Here is a 22831-nt window from a genome sequence, read left to right as displayed (position 1 = left end):
TAACTCTAGATCAGGGGTCCTCAAACTTAGGGCCCGCGGGCCAGATACAGCCCCCCAGGGTCCTCAGTCTGGCCCCCAGTATTTACAGAACACACACACACACACCCCGCTGGGGGTTCGTGGGGGAAACCAAGCAGCCGCAGATGACTTCGTCCACGCGCCGGCCCCCTGTTTAAAAAGTTTGAGGACCCCTGCTCTAGATGTTTGGATGTTCAGAGAATAGCTGTTGTTGTTCTGTCCTGTATGTCTCACTCCCTACTGATCCCATGTGTCTATTTGTTTAGCAAAAATTTAAAAATCATTGGAAGAAGCATATATAGTAAGTATAAATAGTCAGGGGGTTAATATTTTTTTTTCTGTTACTTGAGAGGCCAATTGTAAAGTGAATCTTTACAGTTGTGGTACTAGGTAAAAGAAATTCTGCCTTTTGACTAGACACTACTGTGTATCTTAACTGTTATATTTCTGTGAACCTTGACTTATTTTTTGCAAAGCACTATGGATTTAACAGGAGCAATGGGAAGGAGCATGTCTTATCAGAATTGCTTACAGACAGAACTCAAGATGCATACAGAATGTTACTGGAGAATAATTACGCAGATATTAATCATCCAAGAATATTACTTGCAGAACCTTGTAATTACATATTCTGAATTGAAGTCAACTTTTGCGTGCCTGTCTCTTTCTAGCATTCGTATCTTGGAGAGTGTTGATAGAACGTGTGTTTATCTTAGTGCAACTGTTAACTCTAGACTTTCTCTAGAGTGACAAGAAACAGGAGCTTGATCAAAGGTGATTCAGAGTGTATGAATTAGGCTCTTTCTCTGATCTGACCTGTAGCAGAGCTACTCTCCTTTTAGAGATGCTGGGGAAAGCCTGAAGAGACTAGCCGGCCTTTGGGTTCTTTGAATGTACCTGTGAGATGCTAGAGGATTAAAAACTGCAGCGTGCTGAAATGTTGTGTTATATTGAAAATGAACATCTAGAGAATGTCTTGGATACAGATTGCATACACGCATTGATTTATTTTTTTTTTTTTAATTATTTTAAGTCTACTGCATTGAAACTAATGACAGAAGTCTTTTTTCTAATGATCTGGTTTTGATATTGCACTTTTTTTACCGCTTTCCCTTTCAAGCATGGAGCATGTGTGAATGCGATGGACCTGTGGCAGTTCACCCCTCTGCATGAAGCAGCTTCTAAGAACAGGGTGGAAGTATGTTCACTTTTGTTAAGTTATGGTGCTGACCCAACACTGTTGAACTGTCACAACAAAAGCACCATTGATTTGGCTCCAACACCCCAGTTAAAAGAGCGATTAGCATGTGAGTATAAAGTGAGATCAGTTCTACAGTTATAGATTGTAATGTGTGCTTAGGTTCCCTAGACAGTGACCTGCCAGAAGCCAGATTTGGAAATTGCTTACACTTTCCAAGCAATTGTGCAATGTTGGACAGTACATTTCACTGTTTATAATTTGAGATTGCTAATTTTTCTGAATATAGGCATTTAAAATAATTTTATTGTCAGTTTTATAGTCATGTGGTTGTGATGGGTTTTGTAGCTTTTCTTTGCTAAATAGACATGCTTTCCCTCACAACCTTGCCAGTACACTTTCATTTTCCATACTTGCTCCTGTCACTGCATCAAGACTGTTGAAATACTCATTTTTATTCCGCTGTATTTTGTTTGAAGAAAAGAAAAAACGTAACTGTTTAGAATGCTGAGTATGTTTGAGTATGCCATAGTCGCTGAAAGTTCAAAGAAATTAATGAAAGGCTTTGATTTTTTTTTTTTTTTGTCCAGAAAACTCAAGTAGTTGAAAAGAATGCCATCAAATTCTGACCTTGAGTGGTCCAACAATAACTTTCTGGGATATGTACAAAAATTATCAGTAAATACTACATTAGGCTTCATGCTAGCATCTAGAAATGGTTTTACTAAAGAGGTCAGAAATAGAGACGTGTATATACTTGAATTGGTTCATACGTGAGGAGTGGAACCTAGAACAGTGGTGAGTGAAACAGGTCTTCAACCAGTTTGGATGTCTCTGGCTTTGGTTTTGAAACAAAAGTGTATTTCTTTAGTGTTTTGGCTTAGGTAAAAAGTTCTGTCAAGTGATGTAAAAGCTTAAGTCAGAGTTGGAAATGTCTGCACCGTGGTCTACTGAATAAAATGAGTATTTTTATGTAACTGAAAGAAACAATCCTCTTGCGTCTTCTCAACTGAAGGAGTGTAACTTTCTGGTATGTATTTATTTATTTTTAAAGATGAATTCAAAGGTCACTCACTGCTGCAGGCTGCAAGAGAATCAGATGTGGCTCGTATAAAGAAACACCTTTCTTTGGAGACAGTGAACTTCAAACATCCTCAAACACATGAGACAGCATTGGTAATATCTCAGGATTTTGTCATTATTTTGCATATATTGTGGCTGACCTAAACTTACTAGCTAATACTTTAGAACTAAAAATTTCGGTGTCAAACAGTGTAATTAAGACCAGCCTGGAATATCCAGTTTTTAGCTAAACAAATAACACTAATATTTTGTTCTTAAGGTTTATGTTAAGACTAGTCTAAATCACTTGTTTAATTTAGGTTGTCTATATGACTGTTTTTCTGTAGGATAGTCTAGTTTTAAGCAACAGCGAGCTACATATGTTAGCTTTGTTTGTAAAGCTTGAAGGTTTCCAGCAATTAGTGGAGAGGGAGCTCTGGAAGATACCAGAGCCCAATCCAAAAGCCCATGTGGAATCTCCCAAATTAATAATCTTCTACTTGTGAGGTGGTTTTTTTTCTTTTTCCTGTGGGCTTTGCACACAATCAGCTCTTAACTGCCAGCTGATTAGCAAGCACCAAAACCTGTATATATTGCTAGCTAGTTGTTAACGCTACGATGTTTAATATTCTCAGCACTGTGCTGCTGCATCTCCATATCCTAAGAGAAAACAAGTATGTGAATTGCTGCTGAGGAAAGGAGCCAACATCAATGAAAAAACAAAAGAGTAAGTGGTTACAAAGGAATACTCTTTTAAGTGTTTAGAAGATTTTGCAAAATACATTGTGAGTTTGTTTTTTGGTTTTTTTTTTTTAAAGCTTCTTGACTCCTCTGCATGTGGCATCAGAAAAGGCTCATAATGATGTTGTTGAAGTAGTTGTAAAACATGAAGCTAAGGTATGAGTTACTATTTATACTTTTGTGTGTGTTGAGCTTTGCCTGCTATATAGGTTTTCATGCTGTGAGAATGAACAGCTGAGTAGACAGACTTTTCTATATTAATTCATTTTGGAAGGTTGTAGGTTTATATACTTAAGACATAGGCCATCAATTCATCAGTACAGCCCTATACATTGAGGCATCATTGTTGTTTTGGCCCTATTTTATAAGAAATGTTGACGTAGCTCCTCTTGCGGTTAACTGAAAGCTTGTAGCGTGTCTTATTTGGCGCTTCATTGCCCAGCAGTAGTAATGAAATGCTTAAGGAAAAAAAGTAGGGGTTATATACAAAAAGCAGGAAGCTAGAATGAACTATATAACAGGTAGACTTTGTGTGATCTTCCATGCAGTAAAAATTACAATGAAGGCAAAATGTTAAATCGTTACACAGTGTTTAGTTCGAATTTCCACCAAACAAAAAGTGGAAAGGATATACTCTCTGTAATGCTTGAATCCTCCAAAACTCAAAGTTTCATATCTCTCTCTCTTGCGGAAATTTGTTTACAGCCTGACTGCCGTAAAGTTTTCAAATCAGTGATCAGAACCAGCGGAGCAGTAGGGAATACAAATAACCTTTGGGTGCAGAGTTACAAATTAAATACGCCTTGACTGAAACGCATAGGAACTCCTCAATCCAAAAAACCACAAAAAGTCAATGCAGGTAGAAGCTGTACTATGTGTTGGCACTGTTTGTGCTGCCATGAGCAAAGTAATGGCCTGCTTCTGTATGTGGCAAAATTGCTGTAACTTGTTTGTTATGCTGGATTATTCACATGCCTCTAAAAGGGGGCAATTCTTCCTCAGTAAATGGAGTTACAACTTTATGAACTGCTTTTGTTAAAATTTGGTCTTTTGAAATGGCATGACCTTGGGAAACATGCTGAATATCTTGTTTTAATGAAAGTAAGAATACTTGTGAAATACTCCCAGTCAGCAATGAAAACAGCTTTAATATTAAGTTTTGATGGTAGCGTTTCTTGTCTGTGTTGTTATTATTTTTAGGTTAACGCGCTGGATAATCTTGGCCAGACCTCTCTTCATAGAGCAGCACATTGTGGTCATCTTCAGACTTGCCGGTTGCTGTTGAGTTCTGGATGTGATCCTTCCATTGTGTCTCTGCAGGGCTTTACAGCCTTACAAATGGGGACAGAAAGTGTGCAGCAGCTACTGCAAGGTAAAACGGATTTATTCAAGATCCACTTCTTAAGTGATGTGCTTCATTGTACTTGCTATTTCAAGTGGTGTCAAGAAATAATAGTGAACACAAGTCCAAAAAAAAAAAAAAGGTACTTTCTACAAAAGGCCGTACTGGGTTGTGCAATTCTTACTCTTCAACCACATGCACAAGGAGAGTGCCTGCTCTAGGTGTAGTTAACAGTATCATTTACTTTCTAGTGTTCAGCTACACAGGTTGTCAGAGATGCTCGGAACGTTCATGCTGTTAGCCATCTGGACTAATTCTGGAAAAATCCTGATGTGGAGGGGCGGGGAATCTTTTTAGCCATCTGGACTAATTCTGGAAAAATCCTGATGTGGAGGGGCGGGGAATCTTTTAAGTAGAAAATTAGTTTTAAAAGCAAAGATAGCTGCTTTGCATTTGTGAGCAGAGACAACACGGTATCTGGATTTTCAAAAGTATGGCTTGGACATCATACAGATTGGTAAGCTTCGTGATGTATTCTGAAACTCAAATAAGAATGTTTAGTTGGTCCCACAGTACTTCAAAATAGATAGGAAGCGTGTTGCTGAAGGCAACTTTGCAAACACTGTTGGAGCTAATAGCTACAGTTGTAGACAGTAAGAAAAGACAAAACTTGTCTGTAATTGGTTACCCTTTTTTTAAGGGACATCCTTGAAATACTCAAATGATTTCCTGTCTTGACAAATTCTTTCAACTGCACGCACTTACCTGTCATGTAACCTCATTTATTTTCCAGAAGGTATCCCATTAGGTAATTCTGATGCAGATAGACAGTTGCTGGAGGCTGCAAAGGCTGGAGATGTGGATACTGTAAAAGTAAGCTTAAACTTGTCCTAAAAATAAGAGAGAATTCTATCGCAAATTATAATTTCTCAAAACAAGCAATCAAACAGCCCTTCACTGGCTGCTTTGGAATTGTGATCCCTGTCGTAAAACCTTTGTATTGCACAGATGTTACAGATGACAAAATGTAATGTTCACCACCTCCAGAAGTTTGTCTTACACAAAAAGTGTAAATGAGTCAGAGGTGTGGATTTGGGAGGGGGGGTGTATTTAATTATTTTTTTTCTTGGGACACAATCTGGGAAAAGTAAAGATTTTATGTGAAAATAACTAAAGAAATAAAACTTCAATGAAAGCAGTTTTTCAAAATCAGATGTGTATAACAACATTCTATGACTAAATTAAGTGTGCCAACACTGTGTATAGTGATGTATGTTTTGTTGTGGTGATTTTACAGAAACTATGTACAGTTCAAAGTGTGAACTGCAGAGATATTGAAGGACGTCAGTCTACACCTCTTCATTTTGCAGCGGGATATAATAGGGTATCTGTTGTCGAGTATCTTCTTCAGCATGGAGCTGATGTGCATGCAAAAGATAAGGGGTAAATACTCAAATGTGTATTTTCTTGGCAATTGCAATTGCTGATATCTGTCAGCTCTTGAATATTGCTAGCTGATAAGCATCCCAGCTTTCTTCAGACATTCAATTTTATTTTTTTTTTATTTTTATGGAACGTTCTGTTAGAACGAAAATGTTCAGAATATCCACAAAAGCATTCTGCAGCATTTGAAACTAGAGCATCAAGAATTTCTCTGGCCCTGTGTTTTTAATTCTCTTCAGTGCCACTGCTGATGGCATTTTTACCACTTTGGCAGTAGATATTCCTACTATATAAAGTCTTTGTTACGGTTTGATTATTGAAGGTGGTTGGGTTTTAAGTTTATATCACTTTGAAAAAAAGACCCAACTTTTAAAAGAGAATTTTTCTTTTTTTTTTTGATTGTTTCCAGAGGACTGGTCCCTTTACATAATGCTTGTTCATACGGTCACTATGAAGTTGCAGAACTGCTGGTTAAACATGGTGCAGTTGTTAATGTTGCTGACTTGTGGAAATTCACTCCCTTGCATGAAGCTGCAGCAAAAGGAAAATACGAGATTTGCAAACTCCTGTTACAGGTATTACATATGCTGGAGAGAGGTTACTTTCTTTTCTTTCTTATTCAGTTTGAAATGTGATTGGACTTCTTTGAGAAATTGATTTGTGTTTTGTGGGTTTTAAATTATCGTGGTTAAATGTATGTTTTCAGTAAAAGAGATGCTATTAGCAACTGTATTGTCCTTTCTCACACAGTAAATGGAAGGCACTCCCTGAAGGATTCTAATAAGTGTCAGAATATTTGCTCAATAAGGCATAAGATGCATGAGATGCAGTGTGTTTATTCTACTTACATACTCTACCACCTGTTTTTTATGTGCACAGCATGGAGCTGACCCTACAAAGAAAAACAGAGATGGAAATACTCCTCTAGACCTTGTTAAAGATGGTGATACTGATATTCAAGACCTTCTTAGAGGAGATGCAGCTCTACTAGATGCTGCAAAGAAAGGCTGTTTGGCCCGAGTGAAAAAGCTGTGTTCACCTGACAATGTCAACTGTCGGGACACACAAGGACGGCATTCAACACCATTGCATTTAGCAGGTCGGTGTTTTAACTAACGGGTTTGCTCAAAATCTCTAGACACTGTGGCTGAACTTTCTATGTCTAAGCAAGTTTAAAGTATAGCCCCAACTAGAGGATTCCATATTTTCTCTTTTAATAAAAAGAGTAATAGTCAGTATTTTATACATACTTATCTTCTAAACTGTTAACTCTGAATTTAACTTCCTACTGTCTCTAGCCAAAGATGATCTTTTATTGTTTATTGACAGAGGTTTTAAAACCAAAGACTCTTAAATAGGTTGAAGCTGTCCTCACTAATAGGTAATACACTGTCTTCACTGGGATTGACACCTTAACTTTCAAGTAATTTAAGGGAATTACTTCTCTACAGACTTTTTTTAATGTGTTCTATTTATTCTGTCCTTTTGCAACCTTCCAGCTGGTTACAACAATTTGGAGGTTGCAGAGTACCTGTTACAGCACGGAGCAGATGTGAATGCACAGGATAAAGGAGGGCTGATTCCTTTGCATAATGCGGCATCTTATGGGGTAAATCTCTTCCAAACTCTCTGAGGCTTTGTTTATTAATTTAAAAAATAAGTAAGTAAATGTGATACATTTCATTGACAGCATTGTGAGCCAGTACCCTCTAGAAAGCCTTTGCCATTGAGTTGTAATGTTATTTGTAAAATGTAAAAAAACAAAAAAAACCAAAAAAACCCAACCAAAACAAAAACCCCCACGATATCATAGTTAGCTCATGATACATGCGAAGACTCTTGAATTTATAAAATCATGGTTGGAGTTTAACATATTGAGCTTTCTGAACACAAATGCATAAAAAGTCAGCAGCCCTGTGCCAGTCAAATTTAACCAGTGAGATCTCATTTTCACTGATTTGGCTAGTGTTGAGACACTAACTTTTTTTGTGAACTTTTCTGGATCTTTGTGCTTGGATCAAGTCTTTAATCAAAACAGTTGGAGTACTTTCCAAACTGGAAGTTCAAATTCAGGCTTTTTTTCCTTCAGATTCCTCTGGATTTGGGATTCTGTTGTTGTCTGTCCTTTTTTCACAAGACAAGAAATCTTAACTTTTTACTGGTATGTTATAGGTGAGGAAGAAAACACCTTGTTTTAATACTTTTTTATCATAATTAAGAAGTAAATTGTTTTAAGAAAATTCAGAATGGGGATTACAGACAAGTATCAGTAATAGTTCTCAGTTTAATACATTGTGGTGCCCTGGAATTTAATGGGTGTTTTTATTTTCCAGCACGTTGATGTAGCAGCTTTACTTATAAAGTATAATGCATGTGTGAATGCTACAGACAAATGGGCTTTCACACCTCTGCATGAAGCAGCCCAGAAAGGAAGGACACAGCTTTGTGCCTTGTTACTGGCACATGGGGCTGATCCTACTCTGAAAAACCAAGAAGGACAAACGCCATTGGACCTGGTCACTGTAAGTGTTGGGGTTCTTCTTGGGAAATCTGTGTTTACCTACCATTTGTGGCAGCTCATCTAAAAACTATCCTTTAAAAACAAAAAGTAATACAGCAACTTCTGCAAAAATTAAAATACTGTGGTTTCTCTGGTGTTTATATGTGTCTGGTAAAGAAAGTCAGTAGAACCTTTATAAACCTTCTTGAAATATTTTCTTGCTCAAGACTTCCTGTTTCAAGATGGAGTGGAAAAAAACGCACACCAACAAAAGGAATTCAGACTTGTAATTTGATGCTTTTAATTCAGTACTTAGAGTTTGACTAAGACAAAAACTGTGGCAATAAAATGTAAGCAGCCTTCATAGCAGCATAAAGTTTTGGGGTGGTTTTTTTTTTTTTTCTAAGTATCATAATAAAATTCAAAGCTACACTCAGAGTAACTGTTCTGTTTCCTAAATTCTTGTTGCCAGTAGAAGCTTTTGTTTGTTTTTCTAGGAAGTGGATTCTGTTTAACTGCCCCCAGAGGTTTTAGGTTTTGTTTTTATTACAGTTTTTATTTATAAACTTTTTTTAGTTTCATGTATGCTGTTGGCACAAAAGGCCATTTGTAAACTGCATTGTAAAATGCATATGTTCCCAATATGCATTTATTCTATTTTGCATTATACTTAAGAAGTCTGGAAGAATGATGATGCATTCTAGGAAAGAACATGTAAAAGTGTTCCTCTGTTTTAATAAGTTGTTTTCTGCTCTTTAGGCAGATGACGTCAGCGCATTATTGACAGCAGCAATGCCTCCCTCTGCATTACCAACTTGCTACAAACCTCAGGTTATAAGTGTGTCCCAGACTACAGGTTCTACAGCTGATTCCCTGTCTTCTGTTCCATCCAGTCCATCCAGTCTGTCTGCTGCAAGTAGTCTTGACAACTTGTCTGGTAGTTTTTCTGAACTTCCTTCTGTTGTTGGTACAAACAGTGCAGAGGGAGCTGCTGTTCTGGAGAAAAAAGAAGGTGAGACGTTCTCAGTTAGGAACGACTAATATTTTCTACCATATGGTAAAAAGAATACATAAATGTAAAGTTTCCCACACATGCACACAATTACTATGACATATGCAGTATCCCTGTTCCTTATGCTGGCAGTAACAAGAAACAGAAGTCTTGTATAAGATCTTAGTACTTTCCCTTTACAGATTCTTTAAAATACTGCTTTTTTGGTGTACAGAACCAAGATGGTAATTTTTTTTTTAAAAGAGAAGTCAAATGAAATTCAGCTCCATACCAAACAGTATTTTACTACAAACTTTTTTCTAAGAGGCTATTCTTAGATCAGATCTTGAAAAGGTTACTTCTATATGATGTTTTAGTTGTCAAAATACCTTCTGTTTGAACATGCATTTCTGGTAGCTAGTTGGTTATTTTGTGGAAGCACAAAGACTGCTTTTGGGGATGTGGAAATCTTACAATACTAGGGTACATTAAGTAATAGTTGCCACTGGTTAGTAATTCCCCATCTTCAGAAGGCCAGGAATTTCTGTCACTTCTTGTTGCCGCGGACAGTGTGAGGTGTGTGTGCTTTACTTTATAATACAGGTATGAATGTTCATTTTGAGTTTTTCTTACAGTTTCAGGTGTAGATTTTAGCATAAATCAGTTTGTACGGAACCTTGGCCTTGAACATCTGATTGACATATTTGAGAGAGAACAGGTAAGCACTACATTTATTTCCACATACTCTGCTAGAAAGCGAGGGAATAAATACTGAGTGTTTAGAGTAATGTAATGAGACTTAAAATGAGCAAATTCAAAGTGAGTGGAATGAAGGAAAGGAAGGTAACTGGATTTTTTAAATTGATATATAATATAAATGCTCAAATACAAGTATATATAAAAAACTGGGGGCAATAATGTCTATATTGCTTTGAGAGTGTAGGTATGTTTTCTTTCAGTGGTATAAAAGGGTGGAGTAAATAAGTAGTCACTGTTGATTGGTAATTTCTGGTTTTGTTTCTGTTGGCTTGAATACATCTAGAAAATTGTATTTCTCAATCAGAAACATGACCCTTGCAAGCAATACAAGTTACACAGTTGTAGTTCGTAGTGTATTCATTTGAAGACAAAAGGTTGAAGAAAACAACTGGGTAGAAGCAAAGTACACAAATAATAATGCTAAAGTCTCCAGTGTTCATGTTCTTTTCAGACTTTTTATCTTGGCTACTGTGAGATATATTTTCACTGTCATTGACAGCTGTTCTGGTTTGTTTACTGTGTTGTACAAAAAGAAGGTGTTGCTTTCATTATAGATAACGCTGGATGTATTGGTTGAAATGGGACATAAAGAATTGAAGGAAATTGGAATTAATGCTTATGGCCATAGGCATAAAATCATTAAAGGAGTTGAAAGACTCATTTCTGGACAACAAGGTATATATTTGAGATTACGTAACACTGTCTTTATAGAATCCATTTTTGTGAATGTTGGATTATTCAAAATGGTGTCTCATTAGAAAGAACTGATAATTAAACTTGTCCTAGAAAATGGCACTTCAAATTGTAAGAATGTCTTCTGACTTGAAACATGAGCGCTTTTATTTGTGCTGTGAATTACTGTGAATCTTGCCTTTCAGTTCTCTAATTTTTTCTTTGTGCTCACTGTTCCGTGTTTACTTGGGTACAGTGCAAAATGATAGTAAGCTTTTTGTGATAGGGAGGATTTATCTACTTTGGAGTACTCTGGAGAGCAGGGCACATTCTCTATTGATGGGTTAGGGGCTGTGATGTCCTCTTCCATTGGGTTCTGCAGAAGAATACTATGTTCTCGGGAAGCTAGCTGAAAATCTTTTTTTATGCTTTTCTTTAAAAATACAGTTGGTGTGCTTCCAGTGAAGCCAAATTAACATAATTGCTTTGTTTAACAGCTTCAACTTGTATTTAAAGTTTAAGCTAAAGCCTCTCTAGTTGTGCAGCACTGTTGATACCACCACAATTCTGGGAACAGTATGCTTCATTTAACTATGACTGCATAAGAGACAAAAAAAAAAAAAATCAAACTTTTTTTTCCTCCTTGTCTCATTAAAACATCACTTATTATTGTTTTGATGTTTTTCATAGGAAGGTAATAAATTCATTAGAATTGGTAGGATTTTTTTCCATCTGGAGATGCCATCTGCAAATTCTCATACTCAAATCTGCACTCCACAGTGATGAGATGATCACTATCCCAAGATTTAGATTATTTTTTGCTTCTTAAAACAGTATTAACCAACCCTTAAGATAATCCTTTTTCTAGTAACGAAGTGTTTAAGTAAATCTTTATCGTTTTCTCTTAATTGTCAGATGTTTTTTTGACAGATTCATTAAGTATTTTGAATAAAAGTTACTTCAAGGTGTCATTTCAGCCTCATGTCTTGTTTGAGCTCTTGAATTTACACAACCAGTAGTCATATGCTGGTTTTGCCTTCCAAGTAGGCCTGAGGTATTTTTGAACATATGTATATTTGTACATATTTTAGTTAGTCTGTATATAGACAGGATGTCAAACATCTAAATCCTTCACCATTCCCACCCCCATTCTTTCTAGGCCTTTTATGGCAAGACAGCAAGAGTCTGGCATTTTCATTTGTTACATTAACCACAAGCATAAATACTTAAACTGAATGTTTCAACAGCTGATTTTTTTTTTTTTCGAGGGTGTGGTTTTGGGGTGGGGAGGATTGTTGTCATTTGGTTGTTAGGTCAACTTTCTATATCATGTCCTTTTGGGCTCATACACTCAAATATGGTTTTGTTGGTATTTTGACATCTTTTCCCGAACACAGTATAGCCATTTATTTCAAGGTTAGTCAGGCTTTTGTGAAGGAGCTTTATTGTGGTTCGTTCTTGCCAGAGTTTGCTGTTCCTGGACACTGTTACAGTTGCACACTGCTAATATGAGGCTCCTCACTGTGCATGAATATGTAGTTCCCCTTTTCCCCGCATTATTCCTTTCTAGAGAATAATTAAGACAGACCCAGCATCTAACTGGTCACCTGCTAGTTGTCTGGGAAGGCCATGGACAGAAAGACACCTGATAGACAGTCTTTGTATTCTTATGTCCAGTAATTACATTACCATTTCTTGCCAGTTGTGATTGAAGTCTTTGTGTAAATTGACAATGGATTCTGATAAAATTCCAAGGGGTTTTTTTTGCATATTTGGAATGAATACTTAAAGGAAACTTCTCTATCCATGTCAGGCTAGGCCTTTGAGGTTGCCGGATGATCTTAGTTCTTTTGTCAGCTCTTTCTGCACGACCATTGGAAAAAACATTCCTACTGAATTAGCACTTCCAAGTCAGTTCTCTTGTTCATGATGCCATTGCCATCAGTAGTCATGGACCCTGTACTGGACAGGTTGCTCACTGTTTCACTGTCTAGACTTGAAATGAACTCATAGATAAGCAGTTGCTTACTTAAACTTTCCCTGATGTACATTAAAATACCGAGCTAAGCACAGACAAATAGGTTACTGTGTCTGGAATGTTTATTCTTGTTGAGAGAATGATTGATCCATATCCAGACCCCACTGCTGTGCTTTTCATTTATATTACATGTATATTACATGTATGCATGGTAATGTATGGGTAGGAGTTATAAACAGAGATGCTGAAAAAGTATTCTTGAAACTAATGAAATGATTTGAAGGAACGTACTTTGACATCTACAAAAATGTGTCTGATGGGAGGCAAATAAAGTAATTGGTAATCTCTGCCTTCTTTAGCTGCTAACCTCTTCATCTTGTAAACTAGGTTTTCAGAAAATGGTCCTTTTAAAAAGAAAAATCTCTTGCTGGTTAACATTCTAAATCTGCAGTCTTAAAGCAGTTTCTGAAGCTGTTGTGTTTTTATATTCACAGGACTTAACCCATACCTGACTCTAAATACTTCTGGTAGTGGAACTATTCTCATAGATCTTTCCACTGAAGATAAGGAATTTCAATCAGTAGAAGAAGAGGTATGCCTCTCAGTATTTTTGTAATTTTTACTGAAGAAGATGAAGTAGTATTGCTAGGCAATTTAATAGTGCAATAAACGTCATTAAGCCTAATAAAAACTTGCATTAAGGGTACTTCAGATTTCAACTTTAATTGCACCATTTACAATCTGTGCTGGTGATGTCCGTAACTTTTCACTTAGGTTATTACTGTTTGTAGTATTTTTAAAACCTCTGCTCTATAGAAAAGCTCTTTCACATAATGTAACAAAATGTGTATTCTATGCTACCTGTTGCTTGTCTGTTATACACAGTTTTAAGTCACTTCTTCCGAAGTGTCATAATCACACAGGACAAAATTCTGAAGAAACAATATTCTAAATAGGTTAGTGACAATCTTGCTCAATTTGAAAACTTCACCATAGACTACTCAAGATATTTAAAAAAAAAAAAAAATCATTAAACCTGTCCATGTGCATCCACAAAATTTGGCTTTACTTAATATACTGTCACTGCCTAAAAACTTCTTGTGTGATTTTTTTAGTTTATTTTTTTATTATTTTTTTTATATTTCTAAGACAAGAGTTGTTCTTTTGATTATTTGACTGAATGAAGGATATGTGTTTTGAATGTGTTCTGAAACAAAGTGATCCTTCTTAAAATTCTCAATCTTCAGATGCAGAGTACTGTCCGAGAGCACAGAGACGGAGGGCATGCTGGTGGAGTGTTCAATAGATACAACATCTTAAAGGTAACTGTTGCATTTTTATGGTCGATGGTTACAGCTTTAGAGTTTGGTTGAAACTAAAAATGTCCACAAAATGTTCTGCGTTTGTTTGTTGAGTTCCATGATGTGATAAAATGTGCTGTTCTGTGACATAGAGGAAAAAGATTATCTTCCAGGGAAATTCAAAGAGTAAGATTATATGGAAAAACTGCTTATGGGTTCATAGTTGTTAAGAAATTTCATGAGAAATTGACATAGAAGGACCTCACAGAAAACTGCAGAAAGTTTTATAGGAAACAAAAGAAGGTTTCTGTTGAGGGAATGGCAGAGGAAAAAACATCAAGAAGTAAAAGCAAAGCTCTTGAAGCATGGAAGTAAGGGTACCTATTTTGGCTTGATATAATGCTAAAGAAGCTTAAAACACCAGGCAGTAGACAACCTTGCTTTAAATAATTTAGTGGAATTTTGGTTTGTATTCATTATTTTTTTTTTTCACCCAGAAGAAATGGGTCATTTTCATTAAAATGATAAAGGTTTTGATTTGCAAGTAAGTACTATGAAGTTTTATTGTGAATTGACGTTTTGGTTTCCCCAGTAGAACTGATATATCTACACACATAAGGTTTTGTCAATGTCCAGCATACCTCTGAAGAGAGTACATAATTTACTTTCTTGTAGAAGTGTTCTAAAAGTCTTCATGGAAGACACTTCTTAATTTACTAGATGATCTTTTTACTAGTGGTTTGGCATCAAGCTATGTTTGGAGTGATGCTCAAGTAGAATTGTGACTAAACCTGCTAAATTTAAATTAAGGAGTATTGCTCAACAGATGTTTAAAATTAATTGATTCTTAATTAAGCATGTAATCATGATTTACTTAAGTTATGCTACAAGAGTCAGCTTCTGCAGGATAAATTAGAGAATTTGTGTTCCATTGAGTTCTAAGGAAAATATTCATGTTTAAGTAGCAGTTTAAATGTACTGCGGTGTAACTGCTAAGGTTAAACATCTGTCAAGTAAAGCAAATGGAAGGTTTCAGTTTCAGGGTGGAACTTACGTATTGACTGTTTCAGATTCAGAAAGTGTGCAACAAGAAACTATGGGAAAGGTACACTCACAGGAGGAAAGAGGTCTCTGAAGAGAATCATAACCATGCTAATGAAAGGATGCTGTTTCATGGTGAGATACTGAAATACACCTTATGAATTCATTTCACCATCATAACTTCACCTTTACTGGAGGGCTTCTACTGGCTCAAAGTAAATTTTCTCAGCAGAAATAGGTTCTAGGTTTTGTGTAAGTTTTATACGAGCAGGTGTTTGTATATGTCACGATGGCATATATATTGCACTGCATCTTTCTTCTGAAATTTGCATGTCCTTGTCTCTGCCCAAAGAAGACTTCGGAGGTCTAAGTGAAGACATTTTAGCAATTATGAATGGAGATTAAGGAGTGGGCCTCCTCCTTGGTTAAGTTACTAGTTCTGTTAAGTTACTAATTCTGTTTTATCAGCTGTATGACCAAAATAATTAAGGGTCAAACTTTATTCTACTATGGGTTGTTTTGGGGTGGGATTTTTTTGTTTTCTTGTTTTTATAATTTGGTAAGTTAGTTCTTGTTAATCATTCCAGAAAAGATAGCTTATAACTAGCAAATTATAGCCAATTGAAAGCTCTACTGTGCACAGGTACTTGTTTTTTCCTGATGAGCAAATGAAGCAAATTCACAGTACATCCTTACAATGAATGCTACATAGTTCCCAATGTAGTACACTACTGTTGGAAGCAGCCCTAACACTGTAATTAACTGCTTGCCCAAACTTGTAGATACCTAAATCCTGGGGTTTTGACTGTGGTCTGTACCTCTGTAAGAGGAAACGGGCTCTTAATGGAATAACCTGTCTTTAAAGGAAAATCTTAAATTAGTTAGATAATAACAGAATTATTCCTGCAACAAAACAATTAATGCTTTATGCGTTTCTATTTATTTTTTTAAACCTTTAGTTTTTCTAGCTTTTTTTAAGAATTAACATATGTCTTTAACCACATACGCCACTTGCAGAAGGTGAAGAGCAATCTTTTTGTCCTCATCTGGAATCTTCTGCTTCATAGAATCATTTAGGTTGAAAAAGACCTTTAAGATCATTAAGTCCAACTTGTAAACCTAACACTGCCAAGTCCACCACTAAACCATGTCCCTAAGCACCATGTCTCTTAAATACCTCAGAGGATGGGGTCTCAGCCACTTCCCTGGGCAGCCTGTTACAATGCTGGACAACCCCTTCAGTGAAGAAATTTTTCCTCACATCCAATCTACACCTCCCCTGGTGCAACTTGAAGCTGTTTCCTCTTGTCCTATCACTTTTTACCTGGGGAAAAGAAACCAACACCCATCTCATTATAGCCGCCTTTCAGGTAGTTCTAGAGAGTGATAAGGTCTCCCTCCAGCCTCCTTTTCTCCAAATTAAACAACCCCGGTTCCCTCAGCCATTCCTCATAGGACTTGTTCTATTATAAAAATCCTTCCTAAAAAACCCCATGCTTTTTTTGAAATTTAATGGGTATCAAGTGTCTTGAGATGCAGAATGCAACTCCTGTGAACAGATTATTCTTTAAGGCCAAACTTTATGACCAGTGCAAATAAATAAAGGTTTACATTTATTGCTTTTTTTAATGCAATCTACTCAGTGCTAGGAGTAAGACAGAATTTGCGTAGTGATGCATTCAGTGAATCTTGGTTAGAATGAAGCCCTGCCAAAGGGAGTGCAGATTCACAGAGCCTTCTCTTGCAGCAAGACTTGTCTCAGATACTGTCCTTTATAAATCTTTGCTAAAATTGTACACTTTCCAGCTACTGTTCTTTCTTAATACCTCTAACAAATCAGCTGTGTAATTCTGAGGTTAGAATTTCTGGAGATTGATTTCCTTGTATGTGTAGAAAAATGTATAAAAAAAATTTGGGAATGGATGATTGAATTGTGACACACACAAAAATTTCTGTATACTGTATTTTCTATGCTTTACTTCCTTTCTCTTAGGCTCCCCATTTGTGAATGCAATCATTCACAAAGGCTTTGATGAGCGACATGCCTATATAGGCGGCATGTTTGGAGCTGGGATTTATTTTGCTGAAAATTCTTCCAAAAGCAATCAATATGTGTATGGAATTGGAGGTGGCACTGGATGTCCAGTTCACAAAGATAGATCTTGTTATGTTTGCCACAGGTAAGTTCTGCAAAAGAATCTGATTTTACATTTGTACATTGTGTTACAGACCATCAAGTAAGCAGAACCTCTCTCTAAAGAAATATTTGCTTGGTAACCAAACCTTCTCAGCACTCTATATGCTGGGCTTAAGAGACTTTCAGAAAACTTTGATATTTAAGTCTTAACCTTTAACCATCTTCAGTGTGCTCAACCAAACCTTTGCCCTTAACTTACTGTAGAAGTCACTTGGGTAGCCAGAGAGTGAAGAGGTTCCACTAGATCAGGGGTCCTCAAACTAGGCCTGTGGGCCGGATACGGCCCCCCGGGGTCCTCAATCCGGCCCCCGGTATTTACAGAACCCCCCCACCCCCAGCGGGGGGAAACCAAGCAGCCGCAGATGGCTGCCTGCCACTTCATCGAAGCGCCTGGTTAAAAAGTTTGAGGACCCCGGCACTAGATGCTTCTGTGAAATGTGAGGGTTTAGTCCATTGCCTATTACAGAGAAAGGAGAAATTCAGTGATATTCAGATGCTGTACTTCTTTGAGGAGAACGTACTTTATGACAGTCAGCCCCCATGTCCCTTCTGCTTCACACTCTGAAATATAGCTGTGGATTTGTGGAGACTCCACCACTAATTGAGTTCTTAAATCCACTTTCCTGCAGAACACCTTTTTTATCTTACTGACACCATCAGTTCAGAATAGAGTTATTCTTGCTTCACAGAGTTAATTGTGGTAGTGGCCATCATTTCAAATATGACAATGATTTGTGTGTTTCTGTGCTTTTTTTTTTTTTGCATTGCTATGACATAGATAAGGTCATTCTTCTAGTATCCTTCCTTGACCCTCTGCCCTTTTTCATATTGTTTACTCTTTTCTGACACTCTTAAAGAGAATAATCATCCAGAGTTATAGAGGATGTCAGTCTTTTCATGCTTTCTGAGGTTTTGAAAAATTTGTCTTGTATGAAGAATTAGGAAAGAAAAAGTTTTGGCTGAGCAAAATGGTACATAACATCAGTCTACAAAAATGCTGAGATTCCATTGCTATTGCAGTAGTACATATGTAAAGAATTAAGTATCCTTGTTCTGTCTTTTTATAATGAAAACAACATAACATACTGACAAATGCTAGTATGAGGTATTTTGTGTTGACCTAGAGTTTGCACTTGGCCTTGATGCTGATTTGGCTGTTGGATATGAATCTAGTGTTAGAACACCAGTGAATTACAATGTTAGTATGAGTGATGGGGGCGACACCCTCAGAAAAATAAATAAATAAATAGACCATGAAAAGGTAGTGACAATCTTTAAGTATGTTAGGCATGCTGTTTTTAGTAATTAAAATAAATATTTTTTGATGTTACTTCCAACCCCTTCCTCAGGCTAAAGAGCTTGTCCGAAGGGAGCATAACTTTTGTTGGTCAAAACAGAACTTTAGAATTTTGTGAACTACAAAAGAGAGACTGAAGTGGCTTTAAAGTTCTCTGTTCTCCTCAAGTAAAAGTTTAAAATTATGAAGATAATCTTTCTGGAACTTCACAAGCATTGTGTAATCATGGTCCTTTTTCCCTTTTAACACAGGCAATTGCTGTTTTGTCGTGTAACGCTGGGCAAGTCTTTCCTGCAGTTCAGTGCTATGAAAATGGCTCATTCTCCCCCCGGACATCATTCAGTTACTGGGCGACCCAGTGTAAATGGATTGGCATTGGCAGAATATGTCATTTACAGAGGGGAGCAGGTAAATAGCTTTTTGGTTTAGTTTTTCAGACTTGTTTTGAAGGCATGTAATGTGTTGGGGTTTTTTTTTTACATTCAGGGTGCTAGGACTTGCTTTTGTCTTAAAACAAACTCCAGCTGTGGTTGCAGGTGAAAGGATCCATGTTTCCTGAATGCTCCAGGCATTTACCTTTGATGTTTTGCCTTTTCTTCTTTGGCATAAATGCTTTTTTTCCTCTCTCTAGCAAACACTCTGAATCTATCCAGAAAATGAAATCATAATAAAGAAAGTGTGTGTTGCTCTTTCAGGCTTATCCAGAATACTTGATTACTTACCAGATCATGAAACCTGAAGCTACCACTGAAGCTTAAGACAAATTACTTGTGGGAAACCATCAGACTTTGGATAGGAAGATACCAGTGGCTGCCATCCTGTTAATTACAATGAGTTGATAAAAAAATTTCATCTACAGGTGATGTGGTAGCAAATGTGAACAAAATACACCATATTTGACTTGATTAAAGCTTTAATAATGTACAGTATGTTTTTCTAAAATTTCAGAAATGTTCTCTTTTTCAGCACTTTAACAGATACCATTCCAGGCATAAACTGGGGTTTGGCTGTACTAAATTATAAACAAAAATTAACTTGAAACTATGGTTTTATACAATACTGCATTGAAATTTAGCAGAAATTGTAATCTCTATACAGGAACTCGTTTTACTAATATTGTGTTCTTTAAAACACTGCATTTACACTGAAAACATTTTCATTTGTAAAACTGTAAATAAGAGCTTTTGTACTAGCCTGGTATTTATTTACATTGCTTTGTAATATAAGTGTTTTAGAACTGCAACCTTGTACAAAATGTTTTTTCCAGATGTTGGTTTGTTCATTTGTGTTTTCTCATGCACGACAGATTTGAAAAGCCAATTTCTTTCAGGGTTTATCACTCTTTTGTGAGGGAGAAAGCAAATTTTATCTGAAGAGGTTTAGAGATAGCCAACTTCAGACTGAATACGCAAATTTTTGTTCTGTGTTTTTATTTATGAAATATACATTCCTGAGAATGATGGGCTATGAAAATAGAACGTTCCAGCTGAATACTAAAGTGTTTTTCCACCTACTTTCTAGAGTTCCATATTTTATTTCTGTAAAATGTCTTCTGAAATTGTTATTTAACTATAGGTATAGTTAACCTGTATCCTCACTTCAAGGCTAGTAGACCTTGTAAGTTACAGTTTTAGTAAATTATTTTCTTTGAATGTAGTTGGAAAATTAACCTCAAGGAGGTCTTTCTTGAGTTCCTCTTGCTTACATTTAAGCCAGGAAGTTAAATAGTTTATTCCTAATATGGGGGCAAACAACTGGCCTTTTTTATATGCTTATTTTGGTAAATTAATCTACCTGTTGGTGCCCTCAGGATATGAGTATTGCAAGGTGGAAATGTTAAAAATCATCCTATCATCTCCTGTGTTTCTTCCATGTTAACGTTCAAGCAGTAGTTGAAGCAGGTGCCTAGAAGTGTGCTTATCTGCAGTGCTTTTGGCTGAGTGGAACTGGTTGGGGTGCAAGGTTCTGCTCCCTGTGCTCAGCCAGCTGGGCAAGGAGTGTTGAAGTGGGATGAGCAGCTCTTCCGTAACAGCAGCTGCCTTTGGTAGCCCTGGTAAGTCTGCTTGGATGGGGGAAGAGTACAAAAGGTACAACCCTCCATTCGAGTCTCATTCAGGGTTCCTGAATGCACCGGTCAGTTCAGTCAGCCCTATCATACCTCTCTTGTGTATTTTGTTTCTCTTCCATCTGCGGTTTTTACCTACATATTTTAAAAATATGTAAATACAAATTATAGTTCATTTGGGGTTAAAGTGGTTAGGAGTATATTTTAGTTGTTTTCTATTTCTACATACAGGAAACTGTCCCAGAAGACAATTTATTTGCAGGGCATGTTATCATACCATGGTTTTAAATGTAGTAACTGGTCAAGATAATGAAATTGTCTTGCTGATGTGGTGGTTATGTGATTATGCTCTATGTAAAAATGTATTGAACCTTACCCAGTTATGTGGGGAATCTGAAGAGTAGGATTGCATAACTCTTGCAGAAAGTAATACTGGCTACGAATAAACAAGGCTTTGATTTTTAGCTATTTCTCCCAGCATGTTGCCTGTTCCTTAGGTATAGTAATGCTGGAATTGGTGTTCATGCAAAATCTGTTAAGTATGTTTAAAACTTTTTTGTTATTGCTAAAATGCTTCATTCTCTATGAATGATCACTTAATGTCTTGTAAAATATTGTGGTATGATAGCATTTTAAGTGGTACCACAATGCTGGTTTTGTCTGTTTGGGGATTTTTGAGCTGTTTTTTTGCATGACATACCTTGCACTCTGAAGATGGAAGCTGTAATGATTTGATAATACTGACTATTGAGATGAACCTTTAATCTTTTGTGCAATTAGTTCTGCTTTACTCATCTTGAAGTGTCTTTACATGTACTGTATGACATTCCATATCCATTTAACACTAAATAAATTTAATTCACTGGTTTTCTAGTAGCATGGGAGTAATTGCAGATGTAGTACATCAACCCATTGTTTTAAATGCACGCATGCACAATAATATAACAAACTACATCATTAGAGGAAACATTAATTGCTTTAAATAGAAAAGCTTTTAATGTGGATTAAAAACTGTAAATACTGTGGAAACTTGTAGTTTGGTACATGGCTAACAAACAGCTCTAGCTATCACTGAAAATATTTTAATAATAAATCCAGAAGTAAGCTTTGATTTATGTATTTAAAACTCCACTATATGGTCCAAAACTGAAAAAGAAAACTGCCTTACGTTGGTTTTGTAAAATGAAGAGTAACCTGAAAAGTCTTACCTTTCAGGTAACTGCATAGGTTTGATACATACATGAGAAACAACAGAAGTGCTGCTTAGATCAGTTGTAGTATTGCAGTAAGGAAATAATTTTATTTCGGTAGGACCCACGTGTATGGTAGGAGGTTTCCAAAACCAGACTTGTATAGTATACAAGATTTAAATAGAAATGAGCACTAGAGGGCAGGAAAGCAAATGTTTAGTAAGATCAAGGATAATGAAAATCATTAAAGTATCTTGGGACTACAATTTCCCATAAAGTTGCTTCTGAAAATTCCACCTATCTGGGGTTGTAAAAAATCAAAATTAACTTTCAATTTGCATTATTTTTTTTTAAACTAAGCAATTAGTATAAAAGTGCGTGCTGCAACTAAGCAAATTGAAAATGTTAGGGTTTCTTCTTAAAAACTTTAGTCATAACTTAGACCTTAGTTCTTAGAAATTAGTAATTTAACCAGACTCTTCTGTCATATATAACTTAAAAACTTAAGATTATCTGTACAGTGTATGTTCAAGAGGTATCTGGGCACTAATTTTTAATGGAAGTAACTTGTGTATAAAAGGAGTTGTTGCCTTTTCTACCATGAACTTGCTTGTTAAACACCCCGCTGTGTGTGTACATGGCTACACACACACTTGCTCACTCTCACTCCATTTACCAAGAAGCTGAGGAAAAGTTAAAGTGACTTTTCCAGCAGAGCACCATTGTCAGTTAGGGTGCTGCAGCCTAGGAGCCATTTCCCCTTCTCCTGCCTACCGCCTGAACTTAATGTAATGAAACAGGTTTTTCTCTTTTGGCAGAAACAACAACAGAATCCCATGGGTGGCTTGCGTTCTGCCTTCCAGTAAAAAAAATATAAAGGCTTGATTTGTACTCGTCGAATGCAACAACACAGCAAAGACTGCTTTCTCACCTTCAGTGAACTGGCAAATCAGACTGAGGTCTGCCCCTCTGCGGTTCTTGGAGCTGTGCTTTTCCTGCGCCCGCTGAAGTTGCAGGAGGAGGTAGAGGTAGTGTC

At 36.6% G+C, this 22831-nt stretch overlaps 1 protein-coding gene across 1 annotated transcript in view; it reads left to right on the top strand.

The window, feature by feature from the left end:
* Positions 1–21481, top strand: part of TNKS2 (tankyrase 2) — a 32763-nt gene extending 11282 nt beyond the window's left edge. Inside the window, exons 8-27 of the mRNA XM_056351364.1 lie at positions 1139–1325; positions 2271–2392; positions 2914–3005; positions 3097–3175; positions 4220–4391; positions 5155–5234; positions 5659–5804; positions 6214–6379; positions 6684–6903; positions 7304–7413; positions 8138–8326; positions 9064–9316; positions 9931–10013; positions 10609–10729; positions 13199–13296; positions 13952–14026; positions 15076–15181; positions 17040–17226; positions 18792–18948; positions 19236–21481. Coding sequence (XP_056207339.1) covers positions 1139–1325; positions 2271–2392; positions 2914–3005; positions 3097–3175; positions 4220–4391; positions 5155–5234; positions 5659–5804; positions 6214–6379; positions 6684–6903; positions 7304–7413; positions 8138–8326; positions 9064–9316; positions 9931–10013; positions 10609–10729; positions 13199–13296; positions 13952–14026; positions 15076–15181; positions 17040–17226; positions 18792–18948; positions 19236–19298 — 2706 coding nt within the window. The 3' untranslated portion in view covers positions 19299–21481. The remainder of the gene's footprint in view (positions 1–1138; positions 1326–2270; positions 2393–2913; positions 3006–3096; positions 3176–4219; positions 4392–5154; positions 5235–5658; positions 5805–6213; positions 6380–6683; positions 6904–7303; positions 7414–8137; positions 8327–9063; positions 9317–9930; positions 10014–10608; positions 10730–13198; positions 13297–13951; positions 14027–15075; positions 15182–17039; positions 17227–18791; positions 18949–19235) is intronic.
* The last annotated feature ends 1350 nt before the right edge of the window (positions 21482–22831 follow it).

This window comes from Falco biarmicus, chromosome 9, assembly GCF_023638135.1.
Source record: "Falco biarmicus isolate bFalBia1 chromosome 9, bFalBia1.pri, whole genome shotgun sequence".
Classification (NCBI taxonomy): Eukaryota; Metazoa; Chordata; class Aves; order Falconiformes; family Falconidae; genus Falco; species Falco biarmicus.
Note: the sequence above shows the minus strand (reverse complement) of the source record. Positions and strands in the feature narration are given on the sequence as shown.